This window comes from Panthera uncia (assembly GCF_023721935.1).
Source record: "Panthera uncia isolate 11264 chromosome A3 unlocalized genomic scaffold, Puncia_PCG_1.0 HiC_scaffold_12, whole genome shotgun sequence".
Taxonomy (NCBI): Eukaryota; Metazoa; Chordata; class Mammalia; order Carnivora; family Felidae; genus Panthera; species Panthera uncia.
Window position 1 is genome coordinate 473,906 of NW_026057579.1, and position 14,012 is coordinate 487,917.

Sequence of the window (14,012 nt, forward strand, 5' to 3'; positions counted from 1 at the left end):
TATCTAGAAAACTGACACGGTATGAGATGGAAGGAGCGCCTCAGTAAAATAAAGGAACTGTTCGTGCTAGCAGTACACAAGTATTCTTGCTCTGGCTGCCAGAAAGCACAGTTTCTGTTTCTGCAGTTGATTAGAAGCCCTTGTTAATCCATAAGAAAGGCTATAAATGTTTCATGCTATAATTTCTTACCTAGTCGGCACTTGGGGTTTTTTTGTTTTGAGAGCGAGAGAGACACACACATGAGGGAGGAAGAGAGAATCTTAGGCAGGCTCCACACTCAGCACGGAGCTTTTCTGTTTCTAGCCATCATAGTGGGTGTGAGGTGGTATCTCATATGGTTTTGATTTGCATTTCTCTGATGGCTAATAATAGTAACCATCTTTTCTTGTGCTTACTGGCCATTTGTATATCTACTTTGGAGAAATGTCTGTTCAGATCCTTTGTCCATTTTTTTAATTGGGTAATATGTCTTTTTATTATTGAGTTTTAATAGTTCCTTATATACTCTTTATACAAGTTCCTTATCAGGTGGATGATTTGCAGAAGTCTCCCATTTCATGGGTTGTCATTTCACTTTTTTGATGGTATGTTTTGAAGCACAAAGATTTTCATTTGTTGTTGTTGTTGTTTATTTATTTTGAGAGAGAGTGAGTGAGTGGGGGAGGGGCAGAGAGAGGGGGGAGAGAATCCCAAGCAGGCTCTGTGCTTGTCAGCACAGAGCCTCATGCGGGGCTCAAACTCCCAAACCGTGAGATTATGACCTGAATCAAAATCCAGAGTCGGATGCTTAACTGAACTGAGCCACCCAGGCACCCCTACAAAAGTTTTAATTTTGATGACGTCCAGTTTATCTTTTTATTTTCTTTTGTTTTGCTTTTAGTGTCATATCTAAGAAACCATTACCCAGTCTAAGATCATGAAGATTTACATTTTTGTTTCCTTATAAGAGTTTTATTGTTTTCGCTTTTACTTTTTTTATTTTAGTTATTTAAGTAATCTCTACATGCCGTGTAGGGCTCGAACTCACAACCCCGAGATCAAGAGTAAGATACTCTTTCTACTGAGCAGTTAGGCACCCCTTAGCTTTTACATTTAGATCTTTGCTCCATGTTGCATTAATTTTTGTATATGGAATGATGAGATAGATCATTCTTTTGCATATGGATATCCAGTTGTCCCAGCATCATTTATTGAAAAAGACTATTCTTTATGCAGTGAATTGTCTTGGCATTCTTGTTGAAAATCAGTTGCCCTGAGGTGGAAGGAGTAGGGGATGGTGTAATATTGGTCACATGGTACAAAGTTTCATTATGCAAGATGAATAAGCTCTGGGGAGCTAATGTACAGTATGGTGATCATAGTTAACAATATTATATTGTATACTTGAAATTTTTGGAGAGGACAGATCTTAAATTTTTTCAACACACAGGTAACTATGTAGACATGGTGATCTTTTCACAGTGAATACTGCATGAGAACATCAAGTTGGATATCATAAATATACATAATTTTATATGTCTGAGATATCTCAATAAAGCTACTAGGAAAGTTGGTTGACCATAAATGTGTCTTTTCTTAGAGTCTCCGTCTGTTTCATTGATTTATATATCTGTCTATATGCTAGTACCACAATCTTAACTACTGTAAACTTTTAGTAAGCTTTGAAATTGACAAGTATGAGTCTTCCAGCTTTGTTTTGTTTTTTTGTTTTTTCAAGATTGTTTTGAGTATTCTAGATACCTTGAGTTTCTATGAAAGAATTTTAGGATCAGCTCATCACATTTCTGCAAAGAAGCCAACTGGGATTTTGATGGGGATTGTTTTAAGTCTATAGATCAGTTTGGAGAGCAACGGTATTAAGTCTGCCAGTTGGTGAACATGAGATGTTTTTCCATTTGTTTAGTTTGTCTTTAATATTTTTCAACAAAGTTTTGTAATTACCAGAGGTTAAGTTTTATACTTCCTTCTTTAAATGTGTTACTAAGTATTTTATTCTTCTTGTTATTGTAAGTGTATTTTTAAAATTTTATTTTTGGATTGTTCACTGCATGTGTATAGAAAAATAATTGGTTTTTGTATGGATCTTATATCCTATGATGTTGTTCATTAGTTCTAATAGGATCTAATTGGATTTTTTAGGATTTTCTATATGCAAGGTCATGTCATCTGCTGATTACAAATGGTTCCACTTCTTCCTTTCCCTCTAGCTGCTTTTCCTTTCATTTTCTTACCTAATTACTAGACCATCCAGTAAAATAATGAATAGAAATGGCTAAAGCAGACACTCTTGTCTTGTTCCAGGTCTTAGGGGGGAAAACATCCAGTCTTTCACCAATAAGTGTGATGTTAGCTATAGTTTTTTTGTAGATGTCTTTTATCAAGTGAAGTTTTATTGATTTTTATATATTTATCCCCACCTATCCCAAATATACCTGGCAAATCTTATACATATAATAGTGTGTGTGTGTGTGTGTGTGTGTGTGTGTGTGTGCGCGTGCGCGCGCGTGTGTGTGAGTGTGAGTGTGTGTGCACAAGTTTGTATGGGCAAATACTTTTAAGATAGCCTAAATCTTCCTAAAAATGAATGTGAACAAATCTCTCACATAGCAAATGTTCTCTCTTATAAAATTTTCTCTTATAATGTGCTATTTTTAAAAAAATTATTATGTTTATTCTTGAGAGAGAGAGACAAGAGCACAAGCAGGGGAGGGGCAGAGAGGGAGACACAGAATCTGAAGCAGGCTCCAGGCTCCGAGCTGTCAGCACAGAGCCTGATGCAGAGCTCAAACTCATGAACCGCGAGATCATGACATGAGCCGAAGTCGGATACCCAACTGATTGAACCACCCAGGCGCCCCCTCATATCCTATTAAATTAAGCATTTGTTCCATGTTAAGTATAGTTCTTTGGAATGAAGTGACATAACATACTAAATATACTTTCAAATGCATTTCCTTTTGTGTTACTAATGGAGAAAAATAAATTTATTTCTTGAGATCTAATGAGGCAAACAGATTATTCCCATAGAATATCACTAATTCATCAGTTCTTCAGTAACCAATATGGACAGAGTCTGTTGTGGTAGTACTCCATTCAAGTTAGCATTTTTGCTCAGGGTCCTTCCTGCTGTAAGAATGGTGTGTGCTTTAGACAGATAGCTGCGTCTGGGGGTTGGCATATTGATCACATTTGCCTATTCCGAGCACTTGTGTTCTTGTATTATGATATGCCCTGCTGATTCTTTTTTTTTTTTTTTTTTTAAGATTTTATTTTAAGTAATCTCTGTACCAAATGTATAGAACTAAACTCACAACTCCGAGATCAGGAGTCACACACTCTGCCGACTGAGCCAGTTGGGCACCTCTCCCTCTGCTGATTTCTTTGTGTTGACACTGGCATTGGTACAGTAGCCACAGAGATAAAGAAAAAATAAATTACAGTAAAATTAGAACTAGATGTGAAATGAGAGATGTTTCAGAATTAAATGAAGGGAGGGGGCCTGGCTGGCTCAGTCAGAAGAGCATGTAACTCTTGATCCCAAGGTCGTGGGTTCAAGCCCCACATTGGGTATAGAGGCTACTTAAAAATATCTTAAAAAAACATTCAAAGTTAAATGAAAGGATAAAAAGTTGTTTGTTTTTCTCTCTTTTAAAAAATTTTTTAACGTATATTTGTTTTTGAGAGAGAGATGGGGCACCTGGGTGGCTCAGTCAAACATCTGACTTCAGCTTCAGTCATGATCTCACAGTTTGTGGGTTTGAGCCCCCACGTTGGGCTCTGAGCTGACAGCTCAGAACCTGGAGCCTGCTTCCAATTCTGTGTCTTCCTCTCTCTCTGCCCCTCCCCTGCTCATGCTCTGTCTCTCTCTGTCTCTCTAAAACGAACAAACGTTAAAAAAATTTTTTCTTTATTTTTGAGAGAGAGAAAGAGCATGAGCAGGGGAGGGGCAGAGAGAGGGAGACACAGAATCCAAAGCAGGCTCCAGGCTCCGAGCTGTCAGCACAGAGCCAGATGCGGGGCTTGAACTCACGAACTGTGATGTGAGATAATGACCTGAGCTGAAGTCGGATGCTCAACCGACTGAGCCACCCAGGTGTCCCTGTTTGTTTTTCTCTTAAGGAAATAATAGCTTTGTGGGTGAAAAAGGAATTTTGGAGGGGTGGCATGGAGTCCCAGGCAAAATAAGGATGTTGCACATACGAGGTACCTAAGCACTCTTTGACAGGGTGAGGTTTTTGGAGATTTCAGGGACACTGTTGTTTTACATTATTGTACCTACCATATGTTTACATTTTCATGTGATAAAAGAAAACAATAATTATTATTTCTCACTGCAGTTCCACTTTATTTTTCAGATTTGTATTATGGTGGGGAAGCTTTCTCTGTAGAGCAGCCACAGTCTTTTACTTGTCCCTATTGTGGAAAAATGGGCTATACGGAGACATCGCTCCAAGAACATGTTACTTCTGAGCATGCAGAAACATCAACAGAAGTGGTAAGTGAAGAAACCTTGTATCTAAAGTGATGTGTTAACGTACATCATTTCTAACAAAAGTAAAACTAGGTCACTATCCTCTGTCTCCTACTAAGTGTACTGATACTGTTTGCATAATAATTATTAAAATGCTCTTTTAACAGCAAGTTTTACACATCCTAGGAGGTTGCATGTGTGCAAGATAACACGCTTCATTTATTCACACTAGCCGTTCTCGCCCTGTTGCTAAAAGCACAGTGTGGAATCTTGACCAAATTCAGGAGCCCTTAGCAAATGTACTGTGAACAGGTTAAAAGCACCCCACCCTGAAGAACAGCTCTTTCTAAAAAGCAGGTATTCTTGCTACCTGCTTAATTTTTCTTCTACAAGAATGCCTTCATAATGAAATTTTAAAATTTTAAGTGATAAGTAATAATCCATTGTCACATCTCATTGTAACATATCGCTTTGTTTTTATTAGGTCAGATCTCTTGGTTCATTGGTCGGAGCTCTAAGGTCCCTACAAGTTCCTTCTACTCTAATCTTTCCCAACTGGCTAAGAGCCAAAGACCTGGAATAATGCACAAAGGAAATCTTGGCTTGAAAGCTTTTTGGGTATTTAACTTGACATCTGAGTCAGCATATATTCAACTTTTAAGAAACGATAAAGTACACCCAAAAGAGCACCCTTCCCCACCTTTACTATTTGTAATAATAGATAAAGTGAGAGATGAGAAATGGAACTGTAGTTCTGGGATTTGGAGAATTTTGGCACAAGCAATTGCACATTGCATCAACTAATACGCCCCTAAATGTATTCAAAACAAATTAGCTGAAACTCAAGAAATAGGGTGTCCGAGGACATACAGCTGCTGAGGGGCAGAGCCTGGTGTTTGAAGTTAGCCAGAGTCCCTCTGGGTTGTAGAGTCCCTACTTAACCATTGTCCTGTTTTATCTCTGCTACAGCCCTGCTGTTACAGCTGTGAGTACTACAGGTTCACTTTTATTCCCATTCACACTGCTTAGTTGGATGCTTAAAGTTGCTTATAAGGTGTGTAGGTCAACCATTTGGTAAATTGACATTATGTAGTCCCAAAGCCAAATTTTCGTATCTAACAGCTCAGAACTGCTCTCATCTGGAGCCTCAGAACACTGTTGACACATTTTACTACTGTTCTTAATTTGTTGTTCTTATTTTGTAAAGGTGACCTTGCTTCCTTTTGGTTCAGTCCCAGATACCAGTATGAGGAATGTGGACTTGATCGCATCTCATCCTCGTTGTTGTGGGAAATTTGGAATAATTTCTTTTTGACTTAATTTCTGTTACTGGATACAACAGAGAGGGGTTTCTCTTACTGAACCAGGCATTCTTAAAATCTTTACTAGCCAGTAGGCCCTGGGATAGTACTTCATCACTCCACTGGGGCAGGACAGCTACTCAGTTTTCCACACCCCAAATTGCAGAATCCAGCAGAAAGTTAAGTCCTTCCATGAGCGAAAAGCTAGTCTTTTGAAATAAGAATGAGTAGTTCTGCCTCAGCAGCTTTGCCTTGATTTTTTTTTTCCTGTAAGTAAATACTCATAATTTGTTTACACTCCTCTACACCTGATTCACAGTTTGAAAATTAAATATTTACCATCTACAAATGGTTTAGTGGTCTGTCTCTTATAAGGCATGTTCAGTATGTGCCTTTGTTAAGTTCCCAAGCTTTTGTACATAGTTCAAGACAGTGGCCATACTGTTTTTAAATTGGTTTTTGTGGAGTATTTTAAGGATTGCTCCCTCCTCAGCAGCCCTTAGTCTGCATGAACACCACATCTGCCCTCTGTTTCCACCCAGGCGTTTCAAAGTGAAAAATGGCAAGCAAACAAGAATCTTTGATATGAAGGTACAGGGTTTTTTCTTCCTCAAATCTTGTGAGTCCTGTCCTCTTCAGTCCAGGGCTGGCACCACATATGGCTTACTGACTGGTGTCCGTTCTGAAGGATTGGTGCCTATGCCACCAGTTATTAAGTATTTTGAGTGCCTCTCTGCATGCGTGTGAAGCATTTATAAATGTCCAGGTGATGTTACTAGGTGTTACTAGGTGTCCCTCTCACCCCACCGCCCTCCCCAGTATTTTGCCAAGGTCATGGTTAGTCAAACGTGGAAAACTTCTGGAGTTCAAGAGTGACTCATGTTATTTTGGCGGGGGACTCATGTGTACCCCATTTTCTATTCCTATTTACATTTTTCTTTCCTTTTTTTTTCTTTTTTTTCTTCTTTGTTTTTTTGTTTTTAGAGAGAGAGAAGACACTAGTGAATGAGGGGCAGAGAGAGAGAGAATCACAGGAGTGGGAGAGAATCACAGGCAGAGACAGAGAGAGAGAGAAGCGAGGCTTACCTCAAGTGGGGCTCGAACTCACCCAGTGTGGGACTCGAACTCACAAACTGTAAAATCATGACCTGAGCTGAAGTCAGATGCTTTAACAACTGAGCCACCGTGGTGCCCCACCTACATTTTTCTTTCTAAATGCTTAATGTGCTATCTTGCTTTGCTCCTGTGTTTCTTCCATGTGTCGGCTAGGCCACCGGTTTGTAACTTCATGGGACTTAAGGATCTCCCTCCTCTAACCAGCATCCATTTGGAACATATAGGGGTAAAAGAATGTCACTGTAGGTATTATTGTCACCACTAGTAAGCATTTACTGATACCTGACATAGCTGGTAAGAAACTCTACTGAAGGTTAATGTTTAAAACAATTTTGTAGGTGCGCCAGGGTGCCCCAGGGCGCCAGGGTTAACTAACTCAGTCAGTTAAGTGTGTGACTTTGGCTCAGGTTATGATCTCATAGTTCATGAGTTTAAGCCCCGCATCAGGCTCTGCACTGCGGAGGCTGTTTGGGATTCTCTCTCTCCCCTCTCTCTCTACCCTGCCCCCACTCACTCTCTGTCTTTCTCAAAATAAATAAATAAACATTTTTTAAAAAGAAAAAAATACAACAACTTTGTAGACAACTTTATAACCTTGTCTATATGTCTCTTTTCTTTTTCAAATAGGGACTCTAAAGGCCCCATATAAGATTTGCCCCCTTTCTTAAGATTAATTTGGGATTACTCAAGAGACTTTGATTTTGAGGGTATGGAGGACCCTTCAAAACCAGATACTATGCAAAACAACATCTGACATAGAATGAGTGAGGGTGATTACTAGTTAAAAATTTAAAAAGTGGATTGGGCATAGCCTCAGGAGTCTTTTTTTTTTTTTTCCTAAGCTTTTATTTGTTTATTTTGAGAGAGAGCAGGCGAGCAAGCACGAGCAGGGTAGGAGCAGAGAGAGAATCCCTCACTGTCAGCAGAGAGCCCGATGCAGGGCTTGAACCCACAAACCATGAGATCCTGACCTGAACTGAAACCAAGCTTTGGATGCTTAACCAACTGAGCCACCCAGGCAGCCCTCAGGAGTCTTTATGTAAACACTAAACATGGTAAACAATGTGATCTTGAGATTAAGCACAAGTTCTTAAAATCCCACACAGTTACCACGAGATTGGGTAGATTGGGTAGATTGGGTAATGGAAAGAATTAAAAGGGGAAGTGTAGTACAGTATGTAATTTTAAAATCCATCAATCTAGTAGCAGAAGTGAGCAGTAGTGGTCAAATGGGATTGCAGATATGAAGGATTATTGAGGAAGTGTTAGGATGGTGGAAGAAACATGGTAGGTAGAAAAACTTTTCTTCGGACATAAAAGAAGTGACTCCTGAATTTTTTCTTAAATCCTATGTATTTGAGCTTGCACCGTAGCTAGTTTGAAAGCCGTCAGAGATTTTGTTTTTAGATGAAATGTGCTGCTACATTTCATTAATGACATGTAGTTAGCTTGCTCTCAGTTGTTAAAGTAAATCTCTTGTAATTTATCTGAAGAATATTATGCTTAAAAGATAAAAGCACTTTTTGGTTTACCAACATTTTCTTCCCTCTTCCAGAAATGTATGTATTAATGTATTATTCTGTTCATAATAACAGCAGTCTTCTAATAGGTCATTGCTGGGAACTTCTTGCTTTCTATTTTTCATTTGATTTACTCATTTTTATTACTTTCCAGAAAAGGGGTTAGGGTAGTGTCCAGCTTTTAGGTGCTCTTCATTTATGTTACTGATAACATTACCCCCACCCCTTTTTAATGTTTATATATTTTTGAGAGACAGAGTGCAAGCGAGGGAGGGGCAGAGAGAGAGGGAGACACAGAATCCGAAGCAAGCTCCAGGCTCCAAGCTGTCAGCACAGAGCCCAACACAAGGTTTGAACCCACGAACTGTGAGATCATGACCTGAGCCGAAGTCAGACAGACGCTCAACTGACTGAGCCACCCAAGCATCCCTCCAACCCCCCCTCTTTTTAAAGTTTATTTATGGGGCCCCTGGGTGGCTCAGTCGGTTGGGTGTCTGACTTTGGCTCAGGTCATGATCTCGCCATTTGTGAGTTCGAGCCCCGTGTCGGTCTCTGTGCTGACAGCTCAGAGCCCGGATCCTGCTTGGAATTCTGTGTCTCCTTCTCTCTCTGCCGCTTCCCCGCTTGTGCTCTGTCTCTCAAAAGTAAATAAATGTTAAAAAAAAGTTTTAGGGGCGCCTGGGTGGCTCAGTCGGTTAAGCGTCCGACTTCAGCCCAGGTCATGATCTCGCAGTCTGTGAGTTTGAGCCCCGCGTCGGGCTCTGTGCTGACAGCTCAGAGCCTGGAGCCTGCTTCTGATTCTGTGTCTCCCTCTCTGCCCCTCCCCTACTCATGCTCTGTCTCAGAAATAAATAAACGTTAAAAAAAAAATTTTTTTTTAATAAATAAATAAAAAATTTAAAAAGTTTAAAAAAAATAAAAGAAATAAAGTTTATTTATTTATTTTAAGAGAGAGAGCAAGCAGGGGAGGGACAGAGAGAGAGGAAGAATCCCAAGCAGGCTCTGCACTGTCAGCATGGAGCCCTATGAGGGGTTTAAACTAACCAACCTGTGAGATCATGACCTGAGCCGATCAAGAGTCAGATGCTTCATCAACTGAGCCACCCACGCGTGCCCCCATTTCCTCCCCTTTTTAATGAAGACTTAGGTGTGTTCTTAACAAAAGGAGTTTAGTTTTGAAATAGTACGGTTGTACTGTGTTTTATTTATAAGAACTAAAAATCACGGAGAAAGAATGATTTTGGAAATTTCCCATAGTCTGACTTTAGACAATTTTATTTTGAGTAATAATTCTTGGGGCACCTGGCTGGCTCAGTCAGAAGAGCATGAGACTCTTGGTCTCAGGGTTGTGAGTTTGAGCCCCACGTTGGGTGTAGAGATTACATGCATACATACATACACTTTAAAAACTAATGACAACAGTTCTTACGGAGAAAACGATGGCATAAAAGGACCTTTGAATTTTTTTTCATGATTCAGAATAATCAATTTTAGCTGGTAACTTACTTAATATTTAAACAGTTGTTTGAATGTCATAGAGCACAGAATAGTTTATCATCATTGTCGTGGCAAATTTGTACTAAACAATTAGATGCATTTGATCTCTAAATTAAGCAAGCAAGAAAGTATTAGATCAAATATTCCAGCCAAATTAACATGATAGATATGATTTATTCATGAAGGCTATGAGAAGTGACATCTGTTTTAAACTGTCTATAGGACTTTTAAATCCTGATCATCAATCTATCTGTATTTCATTGAGAGACTGTTTTAATATGTCAATATGTAGAGCTAACTTCCGCACTTATTTCCTTATTAGGGGCAACAGTGGAGTGAACCACAGTTTGTACATCTCTTTTAATGTAATTTTATACACTTTCTTAAACATTGTAACTGCCTTCTTACCCTTTTAATCAGATAATCAGGAAAGGTAAGCATTTAAAAGCCAAACTCACATTAAAAGAAAAAAATACGTTTTGACTCTTACTGCTTGCATTCTTTATCAGAGAATGCAGTTGGATGCTATCTGCTTTTCTATGAACTCACAAGGGTATTTTATCTAATAATGCTGTAGAAATAAATACATAGGATTTGAAAAATACAGTTGCTGCAGGGAAACCATATTGCCACTGCTCAGCTGCATTTAGCTGGAGAGATTGTAGAAGATTAGGATTTGGTACTTTTACAATTTGTGCTTTTCATTACTTTTGACTCCAAACACTTTCTATTTTATAAATCAGTTTTTCCTGTCTTTAGTGTTTGGCTGTCTTTGCATATTTTTAAATAATAGTTACTTTGAACACATTTACTTGTTTAAAATCAGATCATGGTACTTTTTTTTTTTTTTAACATTTATTTTTGAGAGAAAGACAGAGTGCAAGCAGGGGAGGGGCAGAGAGAGAGGAAGACACAGAATCTGAAGCAGGCTCCAGGCTCTGAGCTGTCCACACAGACATGGGGCTCAAATCCACGAACTGTGGGATCATGACCTGAGCCAAAATTGGACATTTGAATGACTGAACCACCCAGGCACCCCAAGATCATAGTACTTTTGATTTTAAGAGTGATACAGCTATTAGTACCCCAGCAGATTTTTTGGAGTTGTGAGCAGGGAAGGAAATGATAGGAGATATTTTGGGGATTCCAGATTTGTTCTGGGATAATCCTATATACATGTGTCATGACATTTTTAAAATCTATTTCTGTAAGAAATAAGTTCCTTAAATGCCTGCTGTTTGAGAGTATGTTGTTTTTCCTGGGTAGGGTTTTCATTGCTTTCTACTTTCTCCTATGTTGAAGTTGAATTAAAATCCTGTAAGGGAAGGAAAACGGGCAGTTTTCTGAATGGGAAGGGGAGCACTGGGTAAAATAGCAGGTGTTACACACATTCATTTTGAATTTTTTTTTTTTTCTTTAGCCACTAGTCTGGTTTCTTCTTTGTCCTATAAAATACTGGTTTGTCTAGTTCAGTGTCCAGACAGCTAATTTTAAGTCAAAGAAATGTTCTGCAGGGTTTGTAGAAAGATTTGTAGGAAGGATGGTATAAAGATGGGAGCTCTTCGACAACTGTTGGCAAATTACAGGGTGACTCAGAAGTTCTTTAAATGCTTTTCAGTCTTGTCTCTTCTTTTCCGGACCTGCCCCTCAGATTTAGAAAAAAAAAAAAAAAACTGGTAAAATTATTTGAAGATGCCAGTCTTGATGTTCATAGCTGAGGTCATCTTTTTCTAGGAAGCTCTGGCAAACTCAGTCTTACTTGACAAACTGGTTATGCCCTTGAGAAGGGGAACATGCAGAAAGCTTCAGTCCTTATCAGACTCTAACTTAAACTCACTGTAAACCACACAGACCCACTAACTAAGGTAGAGTTTATTTCTGATTCTTCACTAAAATTGCTTCTTGCTCTCAGGCACTGCCTCCCTGCCCCTGTCTCCCTGCATCTTTCAGGCTCTTCTTGATACCACTAAGAGGTAAGAGGTTCCCATGTCCTTTCTCAAAGTCTACAGGTAATAAATATAGCTTGCACCGGGTTAGATTAAGAAAGTGGAGCTGACATTGGGGTTTTTCTTCTAGGTGAGCATGGGTGCTCATATCTAGAGTGAATTGTGGGCAGGATAAAGAAAAAAGACAGTTCTGAATCCTTTGGAGTTATATTTTACTGTTGCTAAATTATTTTTTTTTATTTTTTTAAAATGTTTTATTTTTATTTTTGAGAGAGAGACAGAGCACGAGCCGGGAGGGGCAGAGAGAGAGAGGGAGACACAGAATCTGAAGCAGGCTTCTGGCTCTGAGCTGTCAGCACAGAGCCCAACAGCACAAGGCTTGAACCCACGAACTGTGAGATCATGGCCTGAGCTGAAGTCAGACACTTAACCGACTGAGCGACCCGGGAGCCCCATCAGTGTACACATATAGTTTAAATTTCTGCCCAAAAAACATATTTAAGGAGATGCCTGGCTGACTCAGCCGGTAGAGGGTATGACTCTTGTTCTCGAGGTTGTGGGTTTGAACCCCATGTTGGGTGTAGAGATTACTTAAAAGTGAAAAATCAAGGGGTACTTGGGTGGCTCAGTCAGTTAAGCGTTTAGCTTTTTCTTATTTTTAAGATTTAAATTTATGTATTTATTTTGAGAGAGAGAAAGCACGCATGGAGCAGGGAGGTGGTGGCAGAGAAAGAATCCCATGCAGACTCCACACTCAGTGCAGAGCCCGATGCGGGCTCGATCCCACATACCTGACATCATGACTGAGCCAAAAGCATCACTTAGCCAGCTGAGCCACCCAGGTGCCCCAAGCATCCAATTCTTGATCTCAACTCAGATCTTGATCTCAGGGTCAGTTCAAGCCCCACCTTGGGCTCCGTGCTGGGCATGAAGCCCTACTTAAGAAAAAAAAAATCTTTAAGTAAGTAAGTAAAATAACATTTAAAACCAAAACTTAGTTATTTAGGACTTTTAAATCATGTATAAAAATGTAAGGAAGGGGCTTCTGGGTGGCTCAGTCGGTTGGGTGTCAGACTTCGGCTCAGGTCATGATCTCGCGGTTTGTGAGTTCAAGCCCCGCGTCGGGCTTTGTGCTGACAGCTCAGAGCCTGGAGCCTGCTTCAGATTCTGTGTCTCCCTCTCTTTCTGCCCCTCCCTCCCTCTTTGCCCCCCACCCCCCGTCTCTCTCTCTCAAAAATAAATAAACATTTTTTTAAATGAAAAAATTGAAAAAAAAAATGTAAGGAAAATTAAAACCTTTGTATATAGCAAAAACTCCTAAAATTCTAAATGCTACTCTTTAGAAGCATGTGACACTTCCAACCTAAGTATTAAAATGGGGAGAATGGAACTGAGGAGAAAAATAAATTCAATATGAAGTAACTCCTACTTCATTATAAGTTAATTTCAGTGTTGCGCTGTAACAATAGAAAATTAGATTGTAATCCAGTTGAATGGTGTGCTCACTCAAGTCTTGAAAGGACCTATGTCTCTATTGGCAAACTGGATGGTTAAGGTGCAAGTGGCTACAACTTAGATAGTTCTAGGCCCAAAAGATTTTCCAGTAGTGCTTTATGTATCTCTTCAAAGCAAAACTCCAGCATTCAGTCTTGTATTTATTATAGCTACAGATTTTATAAGATGAACCACTTTTAATTGGGTAGGAGATCAAAAACCTGACATCACCAATAAACCTCAGCAATAGTTAGCTTGGTAGATTATCAACTTTATGTTTGTTTAACTCTAAGGATTAAAATGCATGTGAAGGCTTTTTTATGTGTCTTGGCCTTAAATTCTAATAGCTCTTTTTGGATCATCACTTTTCAGTAAAAGAAATTCTGTTAAAAACATCCCATTATATTGCAAGTGATCAGAAAATGTTGCCTAACAGAACAAGCGTGGGGTATATCTAGAGTTGAGTTTAAGAGCCCTTCAAAAGAAGAGACATGAATTGTAATCTGGTTTGAATAAATAATGAAAAATACATCCCAATTTATAAGAAGAGATGAAACTCAAAAAAAAATGGAATTTGTATGAACTTGAATGGTGGCAGGATCACCATGTTCACTGTCTTCGTTTCTTAATAATCTTATAACCCAGGATATTAAGTGAACACTGATT

The 14,012-nt window shown here is 39.2% G+C and overlaps 1 protein-coding gene across 3 annotated transcripts in view; it reads left to right on the forward strand.

The window, feature by feature from the left end:
* KCMF1 (potassium channel modulatory factor 1) overlaps window positions 1-14,012 on the forward strand; it is a 77,636-nt gene that overhangs the window by 47,301 nt on the left and 16,323 nt on the right. For all 3 annotated transcript variants that reach the window (XM_049652042.1, XM_049652043.1, XM_049652044.1), the window contains one exon: window positions 4,357-4,496. In XM_049652042.1, coding sequence (XP_049507999.1) covers window positions 4,357-4,496 — 140 coding nt within the window. The remainder of the gene's footprint in view (window positions 1-4,356; window positions 4,497-14,012) is intronic.